This window comes from Leptonotus elevatus, chromosome 11 (genome assembly GCF_054856555.1).
Source record: "Leptonotus elevatus isolate MCC_2025b chromosome 11, RoL_Lele_1.0, whole genome shotgun sequence".
NCBI classification, from domain to species: Eukaryota; Metazoa; Chordata; class Actinopteri; order Syngnathiformes; family Syngnathidae; genus Leptonotus; species Leptonotus elevatus.
This window is the reverse complement of record NC_141249.1, coordinates 13391352-13416812: the sequence shown is the minus strand read 5'-3', so window position 1 is coordinate 13416812 and position 25461 is coordinate 13391352. Positions and strand designations below refer to the sequence as shown.

At 39.2% G+C, this 25461-nt stretch overlaps 1 protein-coding gene across 7 annotated transcripts in view; it reads left to right on the top strand.

Moving 5' to 3' along the window:
- Nucleotides 1-25461, top strand: part of elavl4 (ELAV like neuron-specific RNA binding protein 4) — a 110607-nt gene that overhangs the window by 45227 nt on the left and 39919 nt on the right. For 6 of the 7 annotated variants that reach the window (XM_086090032.1, XM_086090036.1, XM_086090035.1 and 3 more), the window contains 2 exons: nucleotides 6137-6223; nucleotides 11766-12012. In XM_086090032.1, the coding sequence (XP_085946158.1) occupies nucleotides 6137-6223; nucleotides 11766-12012 (334 nt within the window). The remainder of the gene's footprint in view (nucleotides 1-6136; nucleotides 6224-11765; nucleotides 12013-25461) is intronic. The other variant, XM_086090038.1, reaches the window with a different exon arrangement.

Sequence of the window (25461 nt, the reverse complement as noted above, 5' to 3'; positions counted from 1 at the left end):
CAGCACTGGAAATGGCCCGCCCATTTTGAAATGACCATTTTAGGCATTCGAATTGCACACAATTTAAGCCGTGTTTGCTTCTTTTCTCGGAAAATAGTCCTTTGCGATCATACGGAAATCGCAATATCAGACGCAAGCCGGCGAGACAAAAGTCTAGCGAGTCAGATGCTTTGCACACTGGCTCCATTTTGTAGCTGCCAAGCAGTGCGTGTGTCAGCGGAGAGCTCCTGCAGCATCCTGTCTACTCTGCATTCTCCGCAGCCTCCATTCTTCCCAGCCAAGTCAGGCCGCATCGATTGTCTGAGCTTTGCGAGGCTAAAACAGAGGAGGCGAGGGAAGCTCGCACTGGCTCAGCACTCTCTGTAGTACCGCCGCCGCTTGATGCTGTAAAAGCTGCAGTGGCGTGACAAAGGTCAACATCGGATGAGATGACTTAGGAAATTGTTCACATAACTGTCCTAAGTGAAATATAGTTATGAGAGAGTATTGCATTAGAAGAGCGCTTTGGAAAAATGGACTCATAAACAGTAAAGCAGAGATAAGTTTGTTCCATTAGTATTTTTGACTGCCAGACAAATACAAATGTGCACTCCCTTCCCTTGCTGGAGGCAGACTGCAGCACCCAGACACCACCAGCCAGGACTCCAAGGAGACAGGAAGCACTTTTGCCGCATCAAATATTAATGGCCCTATAGAGTGTATTGATTATATAATAGGTTTTCCCAGCATCTGAGCACAGGCTGAAATGTACTCCCTGAATAATTGAAAATGTATCCATGAGCGGATTTCCATCTAAATGGTTGCTGAATGTAAATTGCGCCTTTTATTTGAGATCTCATCCAAAGATGCATGCATAGGAATGAACGCGAGGAGGGTGTGAATATGACGGATGAAGTTGCATGCCAGTGCGCGCGCGCGCGTGTGTGTGTGTGTGTGTACTGTTTGTTTTAACGAATGGTTGAGCATTGGCTTTTGTCGCACGGGCTGATATTCTGCTCCGGCAAATGGAGGCTCACGTCCATCTGCTTGCTGCTTGTTACATGCGATCACCACGTGTGCAGACGCTGTGATGACGCTGCACTGTCTGCTTGTCGCGGCACGCATTGCCTCACCGCGCTGACATGGTATGTGAAGCGACAGCTTTGCAGAATGGGTGGGAAAAAATAAGCTTTTGATGTTTCACCTCTGCCTAACGTTTCCTTCTTTCAGGGTAGCTTGTCCGCGTCATATTTAATAGATGGTCATTTTAACATGCAGGGTGTGCAGTAGGCTTTGCGATAGTTTTGTCCTTTATTGTGCATGTTTTGGTTTGTGATTGTTTTATTTTGCGATTGTTGCATAGTTTGGCGTTTGAATCATTCTTTGCGACTCAAATGTGTAGCCAATATTAATAGTTTTCGCATTTCTTTTTAGCAAATCTGAATAACAAGCAATCAAATATTACAGTGGAACCTCCTCACTCCTCAATGTACAATTTTTCAAGACAATTTCAGGTCTGACATCTATGAAATCAGCTTATTGCGAACCTCTAAACCTCAACTCTACACATTTTGCTTATAATTTGGCATTATGAGAGAGTAGACAAAAATATTCACTTATATTTTTTTACATTCAAAGCTGTATATGCTGCTCACATAGAATGACTTTAGCCTCTTATGCTAGACGCTAGTTTGATTAGTCAGTTGTTTTTTATCAAAGGCTGTTTGAGATCAATGTAACTACCAAACCCAAAATGTCAATTCAATTCAATTCAAATCTTTATTTGACAGGGACAATGCAGTCAAACAAAGTTACAAACATGCAGCTGATGTGATGCATATAGATGTTATAGCTAGAGCTATAAACTTTGTTATATTTAAAATGTGCATGTATCATCTTTATCAGATGCCTTATACTTAAATCTGCAAAGTATTTATTTAAAAAATAAGGTTTAAAACATTGCATTTACTCGTCTTTGGGATCGCCAATTTTAGGCCTTTTCACTTTGTGATATTGGCAAGAATGTGATGTATATCAGCCATAATCCAAAAATAATCCAAAAAGCTACACTGGCTGTGCAATTAATCAAAATTAAATTACAATTTCAATTATTACTCTCCACAATTACAAAATCGGCATAATTGTAAACAAAAATAAAAGATTATTAATACGAATTTTGTGTATTTGCACCTTTTTTAAAATTTTTAAATGAAAAAAAATAATAATTTAATAAATCTTGTTTAGTACAAAAGGAACTTGTATAATTATAGTGTTAGAAATTGATTTGTCTTAATATTTTTTACATGTTTAAACATTTTCTGTGTTTTGTACCAAACAGCAAATGATTGTCCTCATTGTGATTTAAATTATTACCAAATTAATCGTGATTAATATTTTCTGTGTTAATGTTTTACTAGCTACACAATAAACCATGATCAGAAATAGAGATGGACCGATATCTTTTTTTCAGGGCCAATACAGAATATTAGTAGCCAAGTAGGCCGATAACCGATATTTGGAGCCGATATTCATAAAAGGAACATAAATTTAAATACAATTATAAATGTCGGCATCAAAATAAAAAACAACTCATTCACTGACAGCCATTTTCACTGAAGCAACCTCCTTCGCTCCCGGCTGTTTTACTGGATTTTGTCTGATTTTGCAAGGCCCACAGAATATTGTGTTCTATTGCTATAAAAACATAGAACCTACCAAAAGAAAGCTTAGTATCTCTTCTTTCATCGGGTAATCAGGTATATTTCTATCTGTTTCCGTTTTGCAGCAATTAGCATTAGAATATAGCTAATTTTCATCATTATTCACAAATCTATTTAGAATTGGGAGTAAATTTGCTTTTTTTTCACCATGACCCTGGTTGATCTCTTTTTTTTCTGCTGCCCCTTGCTGGCCATTTGTGTAATAACTACAATTTCTTCAACTGTTCTTTGCAGTTGAGAGGCAAAGGAGGAAGTGTCATCATTATTCACAAACCTGTTCAAAACAGTGGGCAAAAGAGCCTTTTTTGCAACATGGCCCTGGTTGATCTCTTATACTCTGCTGCCACCTGCTGGCCGTTTTTGTAATAACTACCATTGCTTCAAGCGTTCTCTTCAGTTCAGAGGCCGCATCAAAGCCTTTTGTTTGCTCTAGCATAAATAAATAAAAACATTAAAAAACGTATACATACGTTTTTGGGACCATGGTCATATTTAAAATAGAACGTATTTATACGTTTTTGGGAGCAAATGAGTTAAAGATACAAGCTCGAAACAATTTGTAAGCTGATCTGGATAGCTTTTTGCAGATCGCTTTCACATCACAAAGTTGATGCAACAATTTTACTCTTCACTACGCTTCCTTTGATGACAGCTGCAAATTTTCCATTCCAGCCATGAATGTAAACAGGATGGAATGATCAAATCCATCGCTCTCAATAATCTGTCCACCGACGCAGTTCAATGGCCCGCTACATTAGTATGCCACACGCTACTGTCGTTTCCACGTCACTTCTGGTCTGAAGCTGATACACAACTGAAACACATTATGAATCTATGCCATGTTTTCACTAGTGTTAGCAAATACAAATATATTCTTGCTATACAAGATGTGGGAATTTAGTTCTGCTTTAAAGTTCAAAACTAAATTTTTTTAGATTCAACTGCTCCACTTTTTGTTTTTTACATTTGATAATTAAGCTAGCATAAAATGATATTTAATGGCCGAAGATGACCGATGAAATTGTTTGTACATCCGAGCAAATTTTTGAACAGCGACACTGGAGGTTCCACTGTACAAATGTCTCACTCATTTGTTTCATTGTCGGAATGGTTTCCATGTCTTGCAAAACCATTTAAAATAATCAGTTTGACTGTATATACACAAAACAGTTTGAACCAGACTAAAACAAAGATGGCTCAATACTCTTATTTCACCTTGGACAACCACTAACCTATATGTCCCGGTGGGTCCTCCTTCTTTTTGACACTTCATTCTCATTTCGACCTCCATTATGCATTCTCTGCCACGTTTACAAGACACATTGACAAGCGAACATGTGCGGTACAGACTCTGTCTCTCTCTCTCTCTCTCTCTCTCTCTCGCTCTCTCTCTCTCTTTGACCTCATCTCTCCTTTTCTTTGAAGCATGGGAAGTGTCTTCCACATTACTCATCCTTTCCTTTTTCTTCTTTTTTCCAACTGATCGGCCGCTCCCTCTCCTCATCCCCTCTGAAGGAGTAAATGAAAGCAGAGGTCATCCCGCCTCTCGTTCCTCTCTCCTGCTAAATTGGCTGCTAGTGGCATCCATAGCTGTAGGCATGAATGCCCCCCACCCGCTCGGCTCTTGAGAGCTGCTGAACAGACTTCCTGCTCATTTGTGACATTTCTGTGTCTTCAACCGCAGGCTTGTTTACCCGCGGATAGCAAGAGGGAAACCCTCATTATAAACTCATAAAGCCAAGGTCATTGCGGGGACCACACCAATGTACTGGTTGCTACACACACAATTAGTGTGTTGTTGTTTTTTTTCCAGTCATCGTGGAGCTTCTTGAAATCCACGGCAACAGGCAATGCTATTACACTCCTTTTAGAGTCAGTCAGGGGATGACTACCAGTACATTTTCATTGATTTTATGTTTTTTTTATGGATGGATAAGTTTGGAAAAAATAAGCTCAACAAAGGGTTGAGCGGGAAAAAAAGGAGATTGTACGCCAGCTAAGTTCTTGTGGAGAGTCTTTGAGAAGAATGAAAACTGTTATTGCTTCAAATGATCTAGTTTCATTTTCACTTAAGCCCATATCCCACTGAGGGATGAATGTTTGCGACTCTAGCAAATGTTGATTTCACGTCAGGGTTTGTTCAAGGGCGCAATGTTTCTTAAATGTTCATAACAGTCTTAATGGTTTTCTAAAGGTAATGTTGAGCATGTTGAAAATTTCCTTGCGACAAGAAAGACCACTAAGACAGTTGGTGAATCCATTAAGATTGTTTAGGAAACCATTAAGACTGTTTAGAGAACATTTAGGAAATGCTGCAACTTTGAACACAAAACAGTCTTAATGGTTCTCTAAAGGTAGTGTTGAGCATGTTGAAAATGTTCTTGCGACAAGAAAGACCACTAAGACAGTTGGGAATCCATTAAGACTGTTTAGGAAACCATTAAGACTGTTAAGAGAACGTTTAGGAAATGCTGCAAATTTAAACACAAAACAGTCTTAATGGTTTTCTAAAGCTAGTGTTGAGCATGTTCAAAATTTCCTCGCGAGTAGAAAGACCACTAAGGCTGTTAGGAATCCATTAAGACTGTTTAGGAAACCATTAAGACTGTTTGGAGAATGTTTAGGAAATGCTGAGACTTTGAACAAAGCCTGACATGAACTCAACATTCAATAGTGTGGCAAATGTTTTCCCGTCAGTGGTATACGAGTTTTACTGTAATGTGCAGGTCGATGTCCCAATACGTTTTTACTATTACCACCATTTCTACTGAGCCATTTTTGTTTTAAAGGGGAAGTCAACCTTAAACATTTATTCACAGTAATATGTTATATGTGAGCTCACTAGTCTAAACATGACATTCTGAACAATATTACATATGTGGAATGAGAGTTATGAAGCAAAATCCAGCCGTTTTTATCCATCTCAGGGGGCGGCCATTTTGCCACTTGCTGTCGACTGAAGATTACATCAATGTGGTTTTGGTCTCAGGTAGCAACCAATCACAGCTCTGCTTCAGAAAACAGGTGAGCTGTGATTGGTTGTTGCCTGAGCCCTGAGCCACATTGATGTCCCCTTCAATCGACAGCAAGTGGCGAAATGGCCGCCCCCTGAAATGGATAAAAAACGGCTGTATTTTGCTGCTTAACTCATATCCCACTAATACAATATTAACCAAAATACCATATTTAGACCAGTGAGGCTGCATAGAACATATTATTGTAAAAAAAAAATAATAATTGGGGTTGACTTCCCTTTAATGGTTGAATGACTACATGGTTCTTGTGAGCTGCCATACCCCCCACCCCCTTCCTCTCACTTCCTCCCATCAAAAGAGCACCAAATTCCAAATGCTACCCTAAACAAAGTGCAAAGTGAGTGTATGATGCTGACGGTGGGCTGTGCATCCCTCCCTCCCTCCATGTGCTCCGCTCCATAGGGGTCGACAGAGACACAGTGGCGTCAGGCAGAGCTCCCGCAGCTCCAGGGCTGGGCAGAGAAGGGATTGCTGACACAGCCAAAGATGGTAAGGAGACTACTGCTGCTGCCAAATGGATGGCCCGGGCGTTTTACACAACCATCAAGTAATATGATCTGATATTCTATTGTGTTTACACAATTACACGCCAATAGTGATACTGCTGACTGACACAGTTGAAAAAAAAAGCATGGATGGATGAAAGGAGTAGGATGTGATGGAGGATGGGACTTTTGTGACTGCATGAGTAAAAAGCAAAACAATGCCGCTTAATGCCTATTACTTTTTCAGTTAGGTTAAATTGACTAATTTAAATGAAAATTGTCCTTATTATAAGACTGGCGTTATTAGAACCTATGCATCCATCGGTGCTGAGCGATTAATTGATGAAATAAATCAAATGGATGAATCAAGTTTCTGGGTCAAGCTAATGTTTTTTTTTCTTTAAAAAAAATTTAAGCCACTGTCGGACAACACTATGTCAATGTCAAACGTTAAGCAGAGCTACATTTCGTCTCATTGGCTACACAGGATAGCATTAGCTGACATTGTTAGCTTGTGATAAGAAGCACAGAATTGATTGCTCAGTTACGTTGTCAAACAGTGTGTGGTGTGTTTGGCGATATGTCCACTGTGTGCTCACGCTAATTGACGTGTAATTTTGCGGCTTGCTGGTGAAGTGCAGACTCCTTGAGGGAAAATGCAATCCTTGCTGGTGGCTTGCATGGGCTTCGCAGTTCTCTCTCACATTTTTAGACTCGGAGCTCAGCCTTGCTCGTAAACCTCAAAACTGGCTAATTTCAGCAAGACAAAAATAGGGTGTGTGAAATGTGCTGTTTTCTTTTATCCTTGAGGTGTTTTGACAAAATCACTGCTATACCCATCCATCCATTTTCGACAGCGCTTTTCCTAGGTGACTTTCTTGCTTTTCCCCAGTCTAACTGATTGCTAGCCAATCACAGTTCACATATAAACAAACTAGCATTCACACTCACATTCATACCTATGGGCAAATAAGTGTCTTCAATTAACCTAAACGTAAATGTTTTTGGAACGTGAGAGGAAGCCGGAGTACCCAAAGAACACCTACCCAAGCCGATTGAGCTGTTGTTACCAATTCCACTCGTTTTGATGTTGTGTTTAGTCCTCGTTTGGCAAAACTGTCATGAGCCAAAGCGGTCACAGCAGACATGTGTATCAACCATGAGACGATCTACCCACTCCAGCTCACTGTCAATCACAAGTCTAACATTGCTATTGTTAAATTGGTGATTGAGTGAGCGAGTCAACTCGTGTATAGGCAGAACTTCCACTTAGATAAATATACAATCGTGATTTTGGTTTTGGCTTCAACACCATCCTGAGAACATTATAATCAAATGTGCCGTATGCGTATGCAACTTCCTGCCATGTACAAGACCCCTGAATGCACCGTGTTGCTAGCAGCAAGTGTGTGACATGTATGTTATTCTGCCTTCCCTGAGCGTGCGTTAAGATGTTTAACGGCACCCTAGTTAGAGTTTACTGTAAAACTAAACACACACCAAAAATAATCACACACATTGCATATTTTAAAACGAGACCTACTTTGTTTTTAGAAAAATCACTAGTGCTAACGCTAGCAGTGAACGGAAGCGCCTATTGACTGGCTAATAGAAAAGTAGCATCCAATTCTTAGAGTGAGACTCCTTCATATGATTCACACATAAACGCTGTCGTAACACATACAGAAGGGTAAAATAGCAATAATCAAAGCAATATATGTCTATACTTCCTAATCTGTGTATGAGTTATTTTAAGAAAGTTAAATTGAGACTTTCTTCTTTTTTAATCTGAACACAATTGTCTATGTCGATGCATGCCCTGCACCACACTGCCCCTTAAAGGCCATTGTGTGTATAGCAGGAACAACGGGTATTTAATTATACTTCTTTTTTTTATAGTATTATTTTACTTACTTTCTGGTTCTTTTGAGTTATATTCAAATTGAGTTTTGGTTGTTCAATAAATACAATGTTTTTAATTCTGTGAATAACCGTGTATGTTAATCGTGATTTCAGTATCAAAACAAACACATTTTCATAATCGTCCAGCCTACCTTTTGCCTTTCGCCACCGAAATTTGGTTGAGCAAATAACTAGTATGATTTTCTTTGGCATACTTACTGTCAAGTCATTAATGAAATGCTATTACAATAAGTATCATACTACAAACAGTATTTTGCCACAAAATAAATATTTTCAGGCTTTTTTCTTTCTTTCTTTCTTTCTTTCCTTTTTTGCTACATTACAGAAAATCGCAAATATAGAGGAGTTACGACAGGAAAAAGAAAATCGAGGACAGGTGAATTTGTGAATGCCCAATTGCAAATAGTAACCGGGGTCTACTGCATTTGATGTTTTTCATGCATTGGAGCCTGAGCAGAAAAAGCTTCCTCAAAAGACCGCTATCTGAGAGGGTAGTTAGAGTATTTAACTTTAACTTCTGTCCACAGCTCTGAGCTCCGCTGTGGGTGATGAGGAGCAGCCAGTGTGTTCACTACAATGAAGTGGCATGCTAAGAACAGAAACGCTGGTGGGCATAGACATGCAGAGACATACAAATGTCCGCTCAGGCTCTGCTGGTCCCCGCTAATTGGAGGCAGCCATTTTGGCGGCCAAACTTCTGGAAAAGTGTCCCATGGAGTTGAAAGGCTGGGACAGACTGGAGCCGCTCAGCAAGGGATGCAAACACATTTAATAATAAGGCCCTCTTCAGTCAACTGTGTTATGGTTACATACTGTTCTGGCTTTCTCCAATCCATACACACACACACACACACACACACTCCATCACTCACACTGTGGCTGTCTTTGTTGTGGTAGAGAGACGAGCAGGGAAGGATACTGTCAAAAGAACAATTTGCATTCAGCTCTCATCTTGAGAGCTTTTAGACGTCTGTTTTTCCCCCTTTTTGCTGTGGGTTCAGGCCCATTGTTCTCTCCTGTTCTGTGTGTGCGTGCGTGTGTTTGTGTGTGTTCTAACTCACTCTGGGAACCAGTGCAGGCCCATAGTGTGTGTCTGCATGTGTGTGTGAACTGCATAATGAGAGGATGGCGGTCGTAGCAAGACCAGCATTCTAAATGAAAATAAATGGGATTTTTAATGTCTTTGTAAAAAGGTAGATGCTTGACAATAAACAATCATATTAATCTGCTCCCAGTTATAATCATGCTTATAAAAAATAAACACATATGGTCCCTTCTGCTCCAATTATAATTAACTACAGTTAATTACCATAATGTGTTTTATACGTGTACTATGAATAATGACTATTTATTTGTACAACAAATAGCTAATAATAATAATTTAAAAAAAATACATATACAGTATATTAATGCTGTACATCACAACTTTACAAATGAATTGATAACACCTTTTTTGGTATATAATTAGCACACTTTTTTGTTTGTTGTTTGGGTTATTCCAGAAATAGAAATAAAGTGGGTGTGCTTCTTTTACTGTCTACTTCCAAGTTCAGTCTGCCTGTGTGTACTTCAGAATAGTTAAAAATAGATGCACGCCTGAATGAGTAAACAGGGGCACCATCACACTGATGACGATAACAATAGTTTTGCATCTGCTAAAACCCGAATGGCATTTTAGTTTGACCTTTGGTATAATGTGTTATGATAAAAAAATAGTGTGTAATATTTTTTTACTAGATTGTAGCTCAGAATGGGTGCATTCAGAAATCACAAAAGACTGCTTGGAGTAAAACAACTTTGTAACTGACGACTGTCACTTACAGTACTAACGATGTATTGCTATGAAATGGACATATTCTGTACTTAACTCAACTCCTCAATTTGAGAACCTCTTCCTCCTTATTTGTCTAGGGAAGCGTCTTCCGAGCTGTCTTCCTCAGACACATTCACGCTTTATTTACAAATCGTATGCAAATGTGTGACTCCGCCCCTTACTCTGGGAGAGTAATATTCAACGACAGGTGACAAGTCTATTTAAAAACACATCAGAAGGCACTGGTGCAAAAGCAACCTACATCTTCCTCCCCCAATTTCTGACTCTCACTCCTCCCTCTTTTTTTTTTTTTTTTAGCTTATTTTCACACACTTATGCAAGCTCACAGTTCCTCTGAGAACACTTTGATCCTGAGATGCTCTTCAAAACCTGAGAAGAAGAGTCTGAACTTTTCTGTGCCACAGCAGCAGCAGCAGCTTAATGCAGTATTTGGTTAAAGGAGTGCCCCAGTTACTAGAATGTAGAATACTTTGATCTTGATACACCTTTGAATCACAATCGTCGTGTTTGGTCTAGGTTACGGGATATAATTGAAGTTATCGTGCCAAAGTAGGGTACTGCTTTATAGAGTTATGTTTTTATTCATTGAATGGGGATCTTTTATCAATCAATCAATCAAACTTTATTTATATAGCACCTTTCATATATTAAAATGCTACTCAAGGTGCTGAACAAGTAAAACACCAATAATACAATAAAAAGAAAAAAAAACACATACACAACGACAACAAAATATGGCGGGGCACAGAGAAACCATGTGAGGAAAGGCACCCACGAAACACTGGAGCTACAATTAAAAGCTAAAAAAAACAAAAACTGAATAAAAGACAAAAACAGAGCTAAAAGACGTTATGATAAAAGGAACTGGGAAATAAGAAAATAAATAAAAGGGGTTAAAAAAAGATGTAAATAACACAATATTGGTGCTAAGAGTGTAACAAAAAAACTTTGGAATCATAAAATAGGATTTGACTTAAAATATGCACTATAAAAACAATTGGGTCAAAAATGACCTAATTTGAAAAAAAAAATAACCAATCCCCTTCTTTGGTCAATTTGACCCTGAGTTATTTTTGCACAAAAAAATGGGTCATTTTATGCAAAACAACCCCAAAAATTGGGTCGCTTTGTACAATTTTTTTTTTTTAAAGAAAGCTGGTTCAAATGGACCCAGGTAGCAGGTCGATCCCTTATTGACCCAACTGAATCAAATCATTCCACTTTCAAATATTTTGTGATACGTATCCAACCATCTTTTATTGGAGAGATATACTGTATCTTTCAAGGAAATGCCACATTTACGGTGCTGACAAGATCATTAATATTTATGTTAAATGTCAACAGGAAACTCATTGCATCATACTTTGACTCATTGAACTGAGTCGTACTATATTGAATCGAACCATAATCCCGCTAAATCGAACCAAATGAAATTGTTGGACTTTAAAATCGAACTGTCCTTGAATCATATTGCAGCGCATGTGTTAGATATGTATCGACTCTAATTGTAGCAAAATACTGTAAAACATTTTGTTTCTATTTTCGTTGTTAAAAAATATATATATATGTATATCTGTTTCAAGAACAGAAAATTTGCAAATTTCAGTATTTGGCCATGTCGGGTATATAAACAGCAAATTTATATTGTCATAATAGGGTCTGTTTTTTTGTGTAAATAGAACAGAAAAAAGATTAAAAATTTTCTATTGCATTTATCAACCCCAAAACACAATCTAGACTAATGAATCCATCTTCTCTCCCTCTCTCTCTTCGTCCTCACCTCTCTCAGATCATCAGTAACATGGAGGCTCCGGTTTCAAACGGGCCAAGCGGAGGAGGCACCACAGCCAACGGGCCGACCACCAACAGCCGCGGCTGCCCCTCGCCCATGCAGACCGGGCCGACAAACGACGACAGCAAGACCAACCTCATTGTCAACTACCTGCCACAGAACATGACCCAGGAGGAGTTCCGCAGCCTCTTCGGTAGCATCGGAGAGATCGAATCCTGCAAACTGGTTCGCGACAAGATCACAGGTACGCAAATGGAGACCGCAAGACCTCGCTCTGTACCATCTTTTTAGTATTTATTACGTTCATATGGAAAATATGGCCACAGCACATGTAAAACACATGGGGTGTTTGTAAAAATGTTAACATCTAACAGTGGTTCTTAACCTGGGTTCACTCGGTTCGTTGAGTCAGTTTCAAGTGTTCTGTTGTGATAAAGTCATTCGCTGCCATTGACGGCTATAGGCGTCAAAAATTCATTTGAACTATTTCTATGAGTTTAACATTTTTTCCCACTTTTGTTAACAAGAGTATGAAAACCTTGATTTTTTTTATTGTACATTTAGAACAGATATAAATGTGTGATTAATCGTGAGTTAACGAGTGAATTCATGTGATTAATTACAATAAAATAATTTAATCGCCTGATGCCCCTAATTTTTTAGTAATCTTTTTTTTTTAAATCACGTCAGGCGATTACAATTTTTAATTGTAATTAATCGCATGACTTCAATAGTTAACTCACGATTAATCACAAATTTTATAAATATATAATAAATCAATTCTGTTAGAAATGTACAATAAAAACATTTTTCTAGGTTTTCATACTCTTGTTAACAAAAGTGGAAAAATAATTCAACTAATTGAAATAGTTCAAATTAATTTTTGACATATATAGCCGTCAATGGCAGTGAATGAGTTAAAGAAAGTGGTCGGACGAATATCAGTTCACATGTAGGCCTATAACGGAACGTATGGTGTTCCACAGGGTTCAAATTTAGGGCCTCTGCTCTTTTCACTGTATCATTAGTGGAGCACACTGAAGTGTCAATTACATATAGTTTCTTCCCAAAACACCAAGCCAAAGTATCTCAAAAGTAGTTTTGTATTTGCTCCTATTTGCTCGATAAACAGTAAAGACACTGTTGACGCAGTAGACAGCTGCACAGTGGCTCTTGTAACATCTCTGCTCTCAGTGTGGTTTCAAGCTCTGCGACTCGGCAATGCAGCAAAGTGCCACATGTTCTCCGGAGTTGTTTGAATTAAGCGGAACCCCCTGCCGCTAATCACGGCTGTAATCTCGTCGTGGTGGCAGTGTGGGTGGCCGTACAGCAGATGGATCATGGGGGGGTGGGTTGGGTGCATCTCTTGGATTATACTCCATAATGGCTTTCATTTTAGATCCTACTTACTAACACTCCTCTTCTGATAATCTCATTAAAGAGCAAACAAGCAGCAGCAGCGATCACCAAGCAGTGAGAGAGCAGGCGGACAAACAAGACATCAGCACTGGAATAAATATGTTGTGTGGATAAAATCACTGCATTTGATTCCCTCTAAAGTTACATTTTGGGAGCCATGACAAATATATCGTGGCCAGTGACCAGAGAAGTCCAAGCCAAGTTTAGAGGATACTGTTTTTCCTCTTCAGAGTCATTTCCCTCTTTTGCCGTAATAGGCCACAAAATGGAGTCAGGCGCACTAGGATAATGGAGGCTGTTGTGTATCAAAATAACACTGGGATCCCGCACGCTGTTATCATCACCATGGTCTCCCTCTGCCCGATAGCCCCCTTAGGTGGGATTTTCCAAGCAGCGAGGAAGCGGGCCAATGAAACTCAATTGTCGTAAATCTGCTCAAAACTGGCGAGTATTGTATACTACCTTACTAACACTTGTTCATTTGCTAATACATTCAGCAAGACTTATTGGAGAATCACATTCAACAGAGCGTAGGATCAACACTGCTTAGTGATCAATAAAATAAGTTAGTGATCAATAAAATAAGTTTATTCCCACAATCCCCAATTACAATTGATTGAAAGGTAAGCGTGAGGAGTCTCTGTTGACGAAATACATAGGTGCAGTCAGTGAATGGGACGATCAGTCTTTGCCAACAGCCTCTCTTTGTGAAAATCCGCTTCTTCCTTAACAATCGGCCATGTTTTGGGTTGGATAAAAAAAATCTGGGGTGTCAGGCGATTAAAATTTGTAATCGTAATTTGTTATTCACGATTAATCGCAAATTTTTAATCGGTTCTGAATGTAGATTTTTTTAAAAATCTAAATTTTCATACTCTTGTTAACATAAAAGTGGAAAAAAGTGTTTAACTATTAGAAATATGGCTGCATATTTTAGTCATTGATACAGTAATTTCATAATAATTAACTAATTTTCACAGAAACAACCCCCTTCACATAAAAACGAAAAGAAAGATTAGAGTCTCTTCTTTCATCAGCAAAGGAAAGGATATTTCTATCTGTTTCCGTTTTGCAGCAATTAGCTTTAGAATATAGCTAATTTTCATCATTATTCACAAATCTATTTAGAACTGTGAGTAAATTAGCTTTTTTCAACGTGGCCCTCGTTGATCTATTTTGCTCTGCTGCCACCTGCTTGCCATTTGTGTAATAGCTACCATTTTTTTCTGCTCTAGCATTAAAAAACATAAATAAATCCAAATGTATAAATGCATCTTTGGGACACTTAAAACATTTAAAATAGAACGTATTAATATGTTTTTGGGAGCAAATTAGTTAAATTAAAATTTAAGTTAAAATGAAAAAGATGTACACTCTAAAAGCAGTTAGGTCAAAAGTAACCCAATTATGGATAAAAAATGGACTGATCCACATTATGGGTCAATTTGACCCAACTTTCTGGTTTGTTTTATACAAAATTACCCAATTTTTTGACCCAAGTAAAAGATCGAACCAATATTTGAGTTGTTTTACACTAAAGACCCATTTCTTGACTCAAAGTTGGGTCAATTAGACCCAAGTAGAGGATAGGTCAATTTGTTACCCATTGTTGGGTTGTTTTTGACTGTTTTTAGAGTGTACTGTAAAAACGAGTGTGATATTGATTTGTGTTTAGGTAATTTTTCTGCCACTAGATGGCATAATTACATTTGTAAGACGTTGGTGAGTGATCAGTGCATTTTTCTTTTCATATTAAGAGCTATGTAATCTTTAAAAAAAAATGATAACATAAAACTTGACCCCAGTCTCCAGAAATATATACATGATTATTAAATTTATTACTGCTAAATATTGACGTGTCTGCTGCGTTGCGACTGGAATTCCCCCAGTACAGGCTTTCCAAGTAAGGGGCAGTCATTAATCGTGTGTTAAAAAAATGAGTGGCGTTAAAGGAACTTTAAAATAACTCAAAATGAATGCACTAATTTTGACACCCCCCAAAAAATTATATTGTAGTGTATACTGCATGTGGAGCCTCAAAACAGCTCATCACAAGACTATGAGCGTACTAGCGTTATTCCAATACTCGTTTGCATCTCTCGATCTGTCTCGGATCATCTTGAGCAAATGACGGCGTTTCGCTGACAAGGTGCGAGCAGGATGCCGGATGCGGCCACGGCTTGGTCTTCCCGAGTTTCCTGTCAGCTCTGAAGATGGCAGCGTGGCGTGAGGCCTGGCTGGGCGGAGACATGAGCTCCGCCTGTCACACTGGCTGACTTGAAGCGTTTGAAAAGCTGCCTCTGGGTGTCTGGCTTGCTCCCCACACTTTGCCCTGCCTGCTTACCTGCTGCTTGTGTCTGCATAGTGTTCTCATAACACGCCAGGGACAAGGAGGTTAATCTTTTATTTAATGCTACCTTACACGCAGCCCACACAGTTAAAGCCGCAGGCATTCACCTGTGAATGGGATGTCTTTCCGCTTACTTTGAATGCAAATATGTCATAAAAAAGTGTGTCATTGTTTGAATCAGGTGTGCGGACTATGGTGGCTTTTCCAGTTGGAACACATTCAAGGGAAAGGGCATGACACTTTGACACACTGTCCACTTACTCTTGATACGTTTTTTTTTTTTCTCGAGTTGAAAAACTTCTTGTATAGCATTAGAATTGTCCAGTGCCTCCTTTGGTTGTAAAATCACTCATAACTATATCAAGGAAAATCCTACAGAGACTGCATTGACGCACACTATTATTTTTTGGGCCTAAGCCAGCTGTCTGTTGAAGAAATAAAAATGTTTTCTTCATTTTACAATTGAAAAGAAAATCGCTTTTTAAGCTGGAACTGGAATTGATTTTTTTTTATATGGGGAGCAATTTATGCCAAATATTGTTTTTATGTCCACATGAAGGATGCCATCCTTAAGCACACTTGATGAAACCCCCCTTTTTGCATACTACTGTAGTCACCTTCAACGTATCACATTTATACAAGGAATCTGTTGAGCTGATGCAAATCGTAATGACACTGTAGCAAGCCAAGCAGATGTTGGCCATGAAAAATAAATAGACTGTGATGTCAGCTGCGGAATCGTTCGAGCCAGAGCTCCTCCACTGACAGGCAGCATGCGAAAAACCTGCCGCCGACACAATTCTTATACACCAAAAACATTTCAGGTATGCTGGATCCAACACAAGCACATCTCAGTAGTTCAAGCAGAGCATTTCCACTAAGCCCCGCCTTCGCCAAGCAAGTCTCTTATGGTACAAATACAAAATACATTTTGAATCATTTTTGGGCACACTTCAGTTAGCACAGCACCAAACGTCCTAGAGAAGATTGTTGTCCTGGACAGCTCGGGCTTTTTCCAGGTTCATGCTGTGCTCCCTCTTTAAGGAAGCAAAAGTTGTGCTTTGTTCTCCCACCCCTTCCATATGTTATCTTTTCTCATCTAAATAACTCGGGGCGCTGATATTTTACCGTTCTGTCTCCCTCTGTTGGTCAATATTATTTTTAGGTTTCTTGGACAGGTTGTGACACTGGCTACATTTACATGCAATCAATGTTCGGGTTAAGGTTAAAATTATGGTTTCTGAAATCTTCACAATAACCCGTTTACTTGCTTGAGCGGACAAAGATACTCATGCATACATATTTTGATCGAAGCCGCGACACAGATAACATCATTGCGCAAATAGACGTCACTTCCACTTGCATCAAGGAGAGGATTTATGCAAAAAACAATTTTTGCACACAAAAAATAAATAACTTAAGCAATTATTTTAAGAGGATGACAATATGTGTATATATAAACACTGTGGCATTTTTGCCGTTGAAACAGAAAATAATGTGAAATTGCCGCAGACGAATCAATGTATTCAAGTTCATTTAACAAGTGGCAACGTAAGATGGCTGCCATGCATACACGTAGTTCAAACTAAGATTATTTGTGAATAGAGCATGCATGGAACACAAACCAAAGTTCTGCTCAATGGGGGTACCCTGATATGCGGTTATATGACCAACTATTCGGGGTTAGAAAATGGGTAACACAGGGGTTCTTATTCAGGTTTTTAAAATCAGAAAGACAAATTCCTTGTGTGTTTCACATATTTGGTTAATAAAATTCTGGTTCTAAACGCTGACAGAGCTATTGTCATCCTATCCACGTGAGCTATTGAAACGATTATAATCATGCGCTTTACCATTGTTTGGTGAACCAAACTGAGGCCCACCTCTAATGGGAAGTGTTTTTTTTGTATTTGCTGATAACCATGTCATGGTGGAATTCCAAATTACCATATACAATCTTAGCACAGGTATAGTAGGTCAAAATGAACTTCATTTTATGTGCAGGACTTGTCTTGTATGTTCTATATCAACGGCTGGAAGCTATTTGTCTCGTTACCCGCTATGTGTTCAAAATTCCCAAAACACACACTTTTCTCTGTGCCGACAAAACATTTCAAGTTCGAAATCCCTCGCAAAACTATTCCGCAGAAGATCTGGTGCGGGTCTTCTGTCTCCCATTCATCTGAGCCTGAAATGGACTGAAGGGTAAAGACAGCGTGAACGAGGATGACAGGGAAGCGGATGAAAAAGGAGTTTGACGTCTCCGAAAGCCAGGTATTAAAAGACCTGCCAGGCTCAGAAGTGCAGACACAAGCAGGCAGACGCACATTAAAGTTTCAGAGTCCCGCGTCCCAGGAACGTCCTGTCTCGCTCCTTTTAGCGAGCACCCTTCCCCAATCTCAACCCCCAACACTCCCCCCCGAAGTCTGCTAAGGTCCCAGAATTGGACATGCTGAAAGCTCGCTCGGCTGCACTGCCCCCCCCCGTGACCCTCATTTCAGGCTGCCTCTGTCCCTTCTCGTTCCACTCTGAGTGCCCTTTACATGGAACACAGAAGATGTGACCGTCCCCTGTGTTGGCGTCCTATCTGAAGAATGGATGTGCCTCGGGGTTGGTTTCCTCACCCGTGGTCTCTCTGGGTGCGTCGCACCTGAGCCGGATAGAGCCAGACGGTCACTCCCCCCGCCCGTTCAATTCCGGGGGGGGTGGATAGCTGAGGGCTTGTGGGCCTTGCTCTGCTCTCGCAGCGCTCTCAGATGGAGTCCAAGTAGGTGAAGGAGGCCAGGTTGTGCAAGACTGACGTAACAAGGTTATCCAAGACTCAAAGGGGGCTCCTCTGTCTGCTGTCAGCTTGCCTTATAGCTCTCTGCTCCACAGCCAGCCCAGCAGCCCACACACTGCAGGCTGCAGTCCACTGACCCCCTCCCACCCCCCGAGCTCAGGGAGCCACCGTGCGGGGGTGGTTTACGTTTGTGCGTGTTTGTCCCTCGGCGTCTAGGTGGGCAATTGTGTGTCGGTAGAAGCTAAGCCTTGGGAACGGCGAGTGGGAGCCTCCTGACTGCAACATTGGCTGCTACCTTGGCAACCCATGAGGGAAAGACGTGTTGAATGAGTGAGTGGGAGATGGATCCAGTGTAGATATGTGTGTGCGGGGGACGTGGCTCTGTTTATGAATTTAGCTATTTAAACCGCCGACTATACAGCCATTATTTAAGGCCGGGTGGTCGGTTATTCTCATGGTGTCTTTGTGCAACCTTACTCAATTGCCTCTTCCCATTTCCTGTGGTGCGAACCCTATTTAACCCCACAGAGAGTCCAACCTACATAATCGAGTTACATAGCGGCGTAAACGCTGACAACGTTCAATAAATTAAATGGCCTAGAAAATTAAATGCGTAGATGCGTTACGTTGAACCGGACTATTTTTAAGCAACATGAACTCTCAGCGACACTCAAACTCAATAAATAAATAAAATTAAATAAATAAAAAGGTCCTGCTGCAACAAACTCAATAAACTTGTTGGACATGCTGCCCTTAAATTGGTATCATTTGCCAGAACATCATAAGCCATTAGAAAAGACTTGGGGTTACATTCAGTGCATATTGTTTTCATAAAATGCACGACTAAATAATTACTTCTGAAATATTTATTTTAAAAAGTGTCTCCTCTAAACACGGTGCATTGCTTTTTTGTAAGAAATCTTTTTAAATTTGAGGCATATTTCAACTTAATAATTTGAGTGAAATAATTAAACATTAATTTAGAAGTAGGAATGGTTGATACCACTTTTTTTCTGAGTCTGAGACTACTGAGTCGTCACCAATCCCAATACCGATACTAAGTTCCGTTACCATTGGTATTTTTGACACCTCAAAAATTAATACACATAATTTTAAAGAAAGACTTATCTATCACAGTGTAGCATTTTCCCCAAAATTTTATGAAATGAATGGCAATTTTCTATTCCCGTCGCGAGTACTGATGCCTTGAAATGGGGCATGGTATCTGCCTGATACCTATACCTAGAATCGGTACTCACCTATCCCTACTTAGAATTATAGATCTCTATAAAGACTAGATGTCTCGTCCGCGCTGCTGGTCAATGGAATCGCACGTCCACACGGGGCGGCCATCTTGCCACAGTCACCTCGCTCCACCTCTCTCATTCATTACTGTGTTTTTTTAGCGTGCATGTTATTTTAAATAACTCAAAATAGCATTTTACCCAAAATCTACTGATTATCGAGCACTTTAGTTTATAAGTGTAGTTATACTACATACTTGGTTAATAATTAATAATCCATATAGTTAATAAATATAGTTAATAAATATTCATCCAAAGAGAGACAGACAGACAGAATTTAGTGCCATCTAGTGGTAAACTAATAGGATGCAATGACCTAACTTCGAAGCACGCGCTCACTACGGTGCCTCTGAGAGACCAAATATCGCAAGCCTACCACTAATGACTATGTTTGCTAACCTGGTCTCCTTCGGGTATCCGTAGCACAGAAAGATGGCGGCAAAACATGTCAGCCTACTTGAAGGCGCAGTGTGATATGTAATATAATAGCGATTACTTGACCTCCTATTTAATATATTTTAAAAATGTACGCTGATGTGGTAGAACATATTTTGCATGTTATTGAAATTAATAGTATTTTCCTCTGACAATGCCCTAAAAAAAAAAGTCACAATCGACAGAACCAGGATTGTTTGACATATTTTTCCCAAAGGAAATCATGGAAATAAAAATAAAAATAAAAACATTGTGTGCACCTGACTAGTCACAAAGTTGCCTTTGTCACACAAAGCTAGTTCAAGTTGATTTTTGATGGCTAACTACCTCTTCCCAAAGAAGCCGTAATAATACCACAATGGAACAACGTCAAGTAAAATGTTCTTCATGGCAGCAAGCACTCCAGATCAAAGAGTGCGTCGTGAGCTTCGCCTGATGATAGAAGTCGATGAGGATGCTTTCATGTCAGCGGCGCGCGGCTCTTATAGTCACAGTCACAAAACACAAGAAAGGACCAAATAATGGATGCCAACCTTGTCCGCATCAACATTACAGCACATGATTGTGACCCTCGCTGTATGCCATGTATTGTCGCATGCGTGCGTCTAAAATGACTTTGTTTGTCTATAGATGTACCTTAATATAATTTAGCATGCTGTTTATGTTTACGTGACTTTTCACATACACGTGTACACTCATAATAGATGAGCCACTTTATAGAAATAGGAGCACTTTTGGCTATTCGTACCAAACCGCCTATACATGTTTATGCTTCTGCCAAATTAACACCCTCCTATTTTCGACTATAGCGCACGAGCTAGAAGCGTTACAGCAGCAGTGTTATTGTGGTAAACACCCATTAATGTATATTATAGATCATACATTTTTGGCAAGAGGCAAACTTGCAGAAACACATTTCTAGACGTTCGTGTCATAGCCAAGTGGATTGTGAGGCTTCACAAGATTCCAATTTAGCTGCATTATTAGATTGACATAATGTTCATTAAGAAGGCACCTTTTATTACTGCTGTGCATTTCCATGAGTCGCTGGAAGAAATGGCGCAACTGGCACAGCAAGCAAGCCATCGTCAAATCAAGGGGAAATGAATCTAACCTCATTAAAAGGCCATTACATCATTTGCATCATTTGGTTTCTTGGTTTTAATTGACAATTAAAATATATAAGTTAGTCTTTCCATTAAGCTAATTTATCAGTGAAAAGACCATTTTTTTGTGAGCTAAAACCGGATTAGAGCGTATTCATCATGCATTTTAATAGCTTCTCCATTTGATGTCACATGCTGTACTTACTGAAATTATTTTTTCTGTAATTAGCATTAACCAATATGCTCATGCTGAGTTTGTGAATTCTGTAATTGGTTCTGTGGCTAAGTGTTTTTTGTTTTGTTTGTTTTTTGTTTTTTTTAAGCCTGCCTAAACCATTACAACAATAGATACGGCCTTCTATTTTCTGTCCATCGCATCGAACCAGACTCAATTACAAGCATGTCAATACATCTCACCTTGTTGCTTGATGGCCTTTGGGAACTGAATGTGATTTAATGTGAATGATGCATAGAGTGGGAATTGAAGTTACCACTAAACTACCAATGACCCCTAATTAATAGTAATTTCACATCTCATTAACTGAATCGCCGTTCATTTTCACATCCGTTCCTCCTGGATCAGTTGCCTTGTCACTATTTTACTGTTACTGCCTGAATTTTTTCATTAGCACAATTAATGAATGGATGATAACTCACACAGAAACACCTTTTAATTATTTTTACCATACAGTGGTACGAGTGACCCAACTTAAGAGTTTTTTTTGTTTGTTTTTTGCTTTGAGTCGCAAGCAAAAATATGAGATACAAGCGCTGTGTGGTGGCAGTGAACTCACTTCACAATAAGCAGTAGTTTGGCAGATAGTGAAAAAAAAATTTGAAAAGAGGCTTCAGGCTGTTTATTGCCAATCCCAATCTTAGTTTATTATCAATTCAACATAAATAATAATAATTACACATTATTTATTTAAAACATCCGCATAGCGTTGCTTTTAAATCCGCTAGCTTAATGCTAACACATAATAGGAAAAACCATGGATGGGCTAACAAATGGCATCTATGTGGCAGGTTTATAAGCAACACGTAGACAGTATAATAATCCTCACAGGCATGTATTCTTTATCCTCTGCAAAAAATACTTATGTTACTGGTGCTTACTGAGTCACAGTATTTGTGAAACTCTTCTTCATTTGTGGCAACATGACTGTATTATACTGTACACAAAATGTTCATTTTTTTACATTATATTTAATTATTTTGTTGCTATGTTTTTTTATAATATTTGTAGAGGTTATTTTGCTTATTGAAAACACAATAGAAAAAAATGTTTTAGAGGGAAGGCTGAGTTGTGAGCGTCGCATAGAACAAATTAAACTCATATCTCAAGGCACGACTTTCTTTAGCTTCATCATAATTATTTCCATATCTGTTGTAATAATTGGATGGCACTTTACAGTACAATCTCTTTTTCAAGATGAAACTTTGGCGGTATTTCCAAAAGTTGTGAATAATAAGACATCCACCTTTGCAAATTATTCAACTGTGGTACCTGCACGCAAGCCATATCAGAGTTTACAATTCCAAAGCATAACAGTCGAATACATTGAACCTAACTACTCTATATTTACTTATTATGTGACAGCGAATGTTTTGTTAACTTTCGTGTTTTGACTTGAGACAGGAGTGAACTCAAGAAAGCATGAAGGGTAGATCCTGCGGCGGAATGCTATGGTCCTATGGTCAGGCATTTTGTTCCATGTATTAGTAAGCATGTGTATGAAGAAAAACAACTGGACGTGTTGCTTCTTCTTTCGTTGTTGTTATCCACTTAATAGTTTGGTAACAGCCTCCCCTCCAGGCACAACATGACTCATTGACTGCCATATATTCTGCCCCTCACTGTCCCGCTGCGAGGACGCACTTTATTGCATGTGTTTGTGTGCACTTCTATGACTGGCTGATTAAGTATGTGCCCATGTGTGTGTATATCTGCCAGTCTACTGCGTTGGTGTTGCCTCTCCCACCCATACATGCTCAATGCAGGCAGTTTGCTGGTTGTTCCCTGCTGTTCGGTGCTCCGTAGCAGCAGGGAAGCGGTGGGTGGAATCCCCGCCTGGGTCTTTCCTGGTTGCTGCGGGCAGATGTGTGCCTCTGTCTTCCCTCATCTGCATGCTCACCTGGGAAGTGATGGCAGCCATGTAGCCCTGAGGGCCCCCAGATTTGCCAAAGAGGAAGTGGGCGTGGGTAGTGCACATACAAACCTAAAGTAAACTTATTTACTTTCACCAATGCCAAACAAACTAAATTTGGATCAGCAGAAATTATTTAATTTACACTACATGGTTCAAAAGACATAATTGTATTGTTTTTCTCTTCCAAATGCTTGGAATTGGATTAGCTCATATTACCTGTTAACACTAGTTATGAGGGGGTGTGCCCCCCCAAAAAATGTATTCTCATAAAAATAGCAAATCTCATTTACTACGATTCAGAATCAATATGAAAGGTCCCAAAATCAATTTTATTTAAATAATTTTATACTATCTTGCCCTTGTTTGTGTTTGCCTTTATTGGGAGCGCTGTTCATGTTGTACCCGGTTTGGCCGCATAGGGGCAGTGTGGTTCCGCGCATTCTGATACACTCATAAGTTGTAAGCCACATTATAGTAGAAGAAAAAAGTCACAATCACATTATGCCAATAAAAGTTGGTATATTTTGCAGTGTAGGAAGAGCATATGCTGGTGAGTAATGTTAACATGCATCTCTGTATACCTTTCAGAAGCGTTTTTGTATGAATAGCTGTTCTTTTGAGTGATAAAAGTGCAGTAGTTAGCGTTAGTGAGTCAATGGCGCATAGAGTAGCAGTTGTGGTACACACACATTGTTTTTGTGGAAAAGGGCACTTACAACTCAAAACTTAATAGATGTAAAAAAAAAAAAAAATTTAAGTAATTTTAATGTGTCCATGACAATTCTTTGCACATCTATAGATTGAAGCAGACGCCATTGTCAGTCAAATCATTGTGAATCAAAAATCTTTTTGAATTAAAAATTGATTTTGAATCGAATGGCAGACCCAAAAATCGAATCAAATCATGAGACAGTCAACGATTACCACTATTACTAGTTATTACCTCCGCCTCTTATATATATTAAAAAACTAAATAAAAAAAACGAGTTGTTGATCATATTATTAGTGGGAAAAGTTTTTCAATCATGTATCTTGATCTCATTTTTTACTTCACAAAATGCTGGCATTCGAACAGGGATGTGTAGACTTTTTATAGCCACTGCATATGGGCACTTAGTGTACAGTGGTAGCATTCATCGCTAGTTGGCCCAGTTTGGCCGCTTGAATGGCTTTGTGAGTGCTAATATTCTCGGTACCATTAAGCACCTGTCAGCCTCTCTAGACTGCCCTACACAAGTGCTCTTCACCAAAACACTTAATTTCCAGCTAACCTTCTGGTAACAGCGCTTGTCAAACCTCACATTTCTTGCTGAAGATGATGGGAAGAGGGCGAGAAAGTGGGAGGCAAGGGCGAAAGAGATGGTGAAAGCTTGACTGGAGTGTAGCAAGCAATTGATGCACCAGTAGTCATACATATGTGCTCCTGGGACCAGCACTTTGAGCTATTTCTCTAGTGGTCTTGAGGTCAAAGAAGTGACAATGAAGAAACACGGCAACCAAAAGACCAGTTTTCAGAATACATATGATGGATAATTTTTCGGATTGTGGAAAAGATAGGACTTCTTTTTTTATTTTATTTTTATCTAAAAACCATATGAAAGTCATCACCATAAAGTGGAACCTCGATTTAACAGACTAAATAAGGGAAGGGGTCTAAGAATTTTTTGTGGCCTAAAAACACCCAATGCACTCCTTGTTTTATTGCATATAAATGCCCAGTACTGAAAGTAATTATTGTAAATAAATGAAAAAATTAAAGCTTAAAACTGCTTAAAAAGTTTATCCAAACTTACCTTGTTGGTGCTTGTGGGAAGTTAATTGCAATTATCCACAATGCCAGTTCTTCTTTTTTTCACCCCCATTAAAATTACCGTGGTGCTTGAAACACAACTGGCCATGTAGAAAAACTAAAAGTCACTTAATGATGCAAAAATGCTAAGAATCTAGCTAGCTCTTCTTTTTTCAGCTTCATTATAATTACAAGCTGTGTACTGTCTCAAAAATAACATGGCTGAAAGATTGCTTCAGTAAAAAGATTCCTAGATATGAATTGGTCGATACGACATGCTCACTAAGAAGAAACTCTCTTTCATGCTAACGTGGCCGCCACGCCTGTCCATACAAGTCAACCTCACTGATGCGCTTTT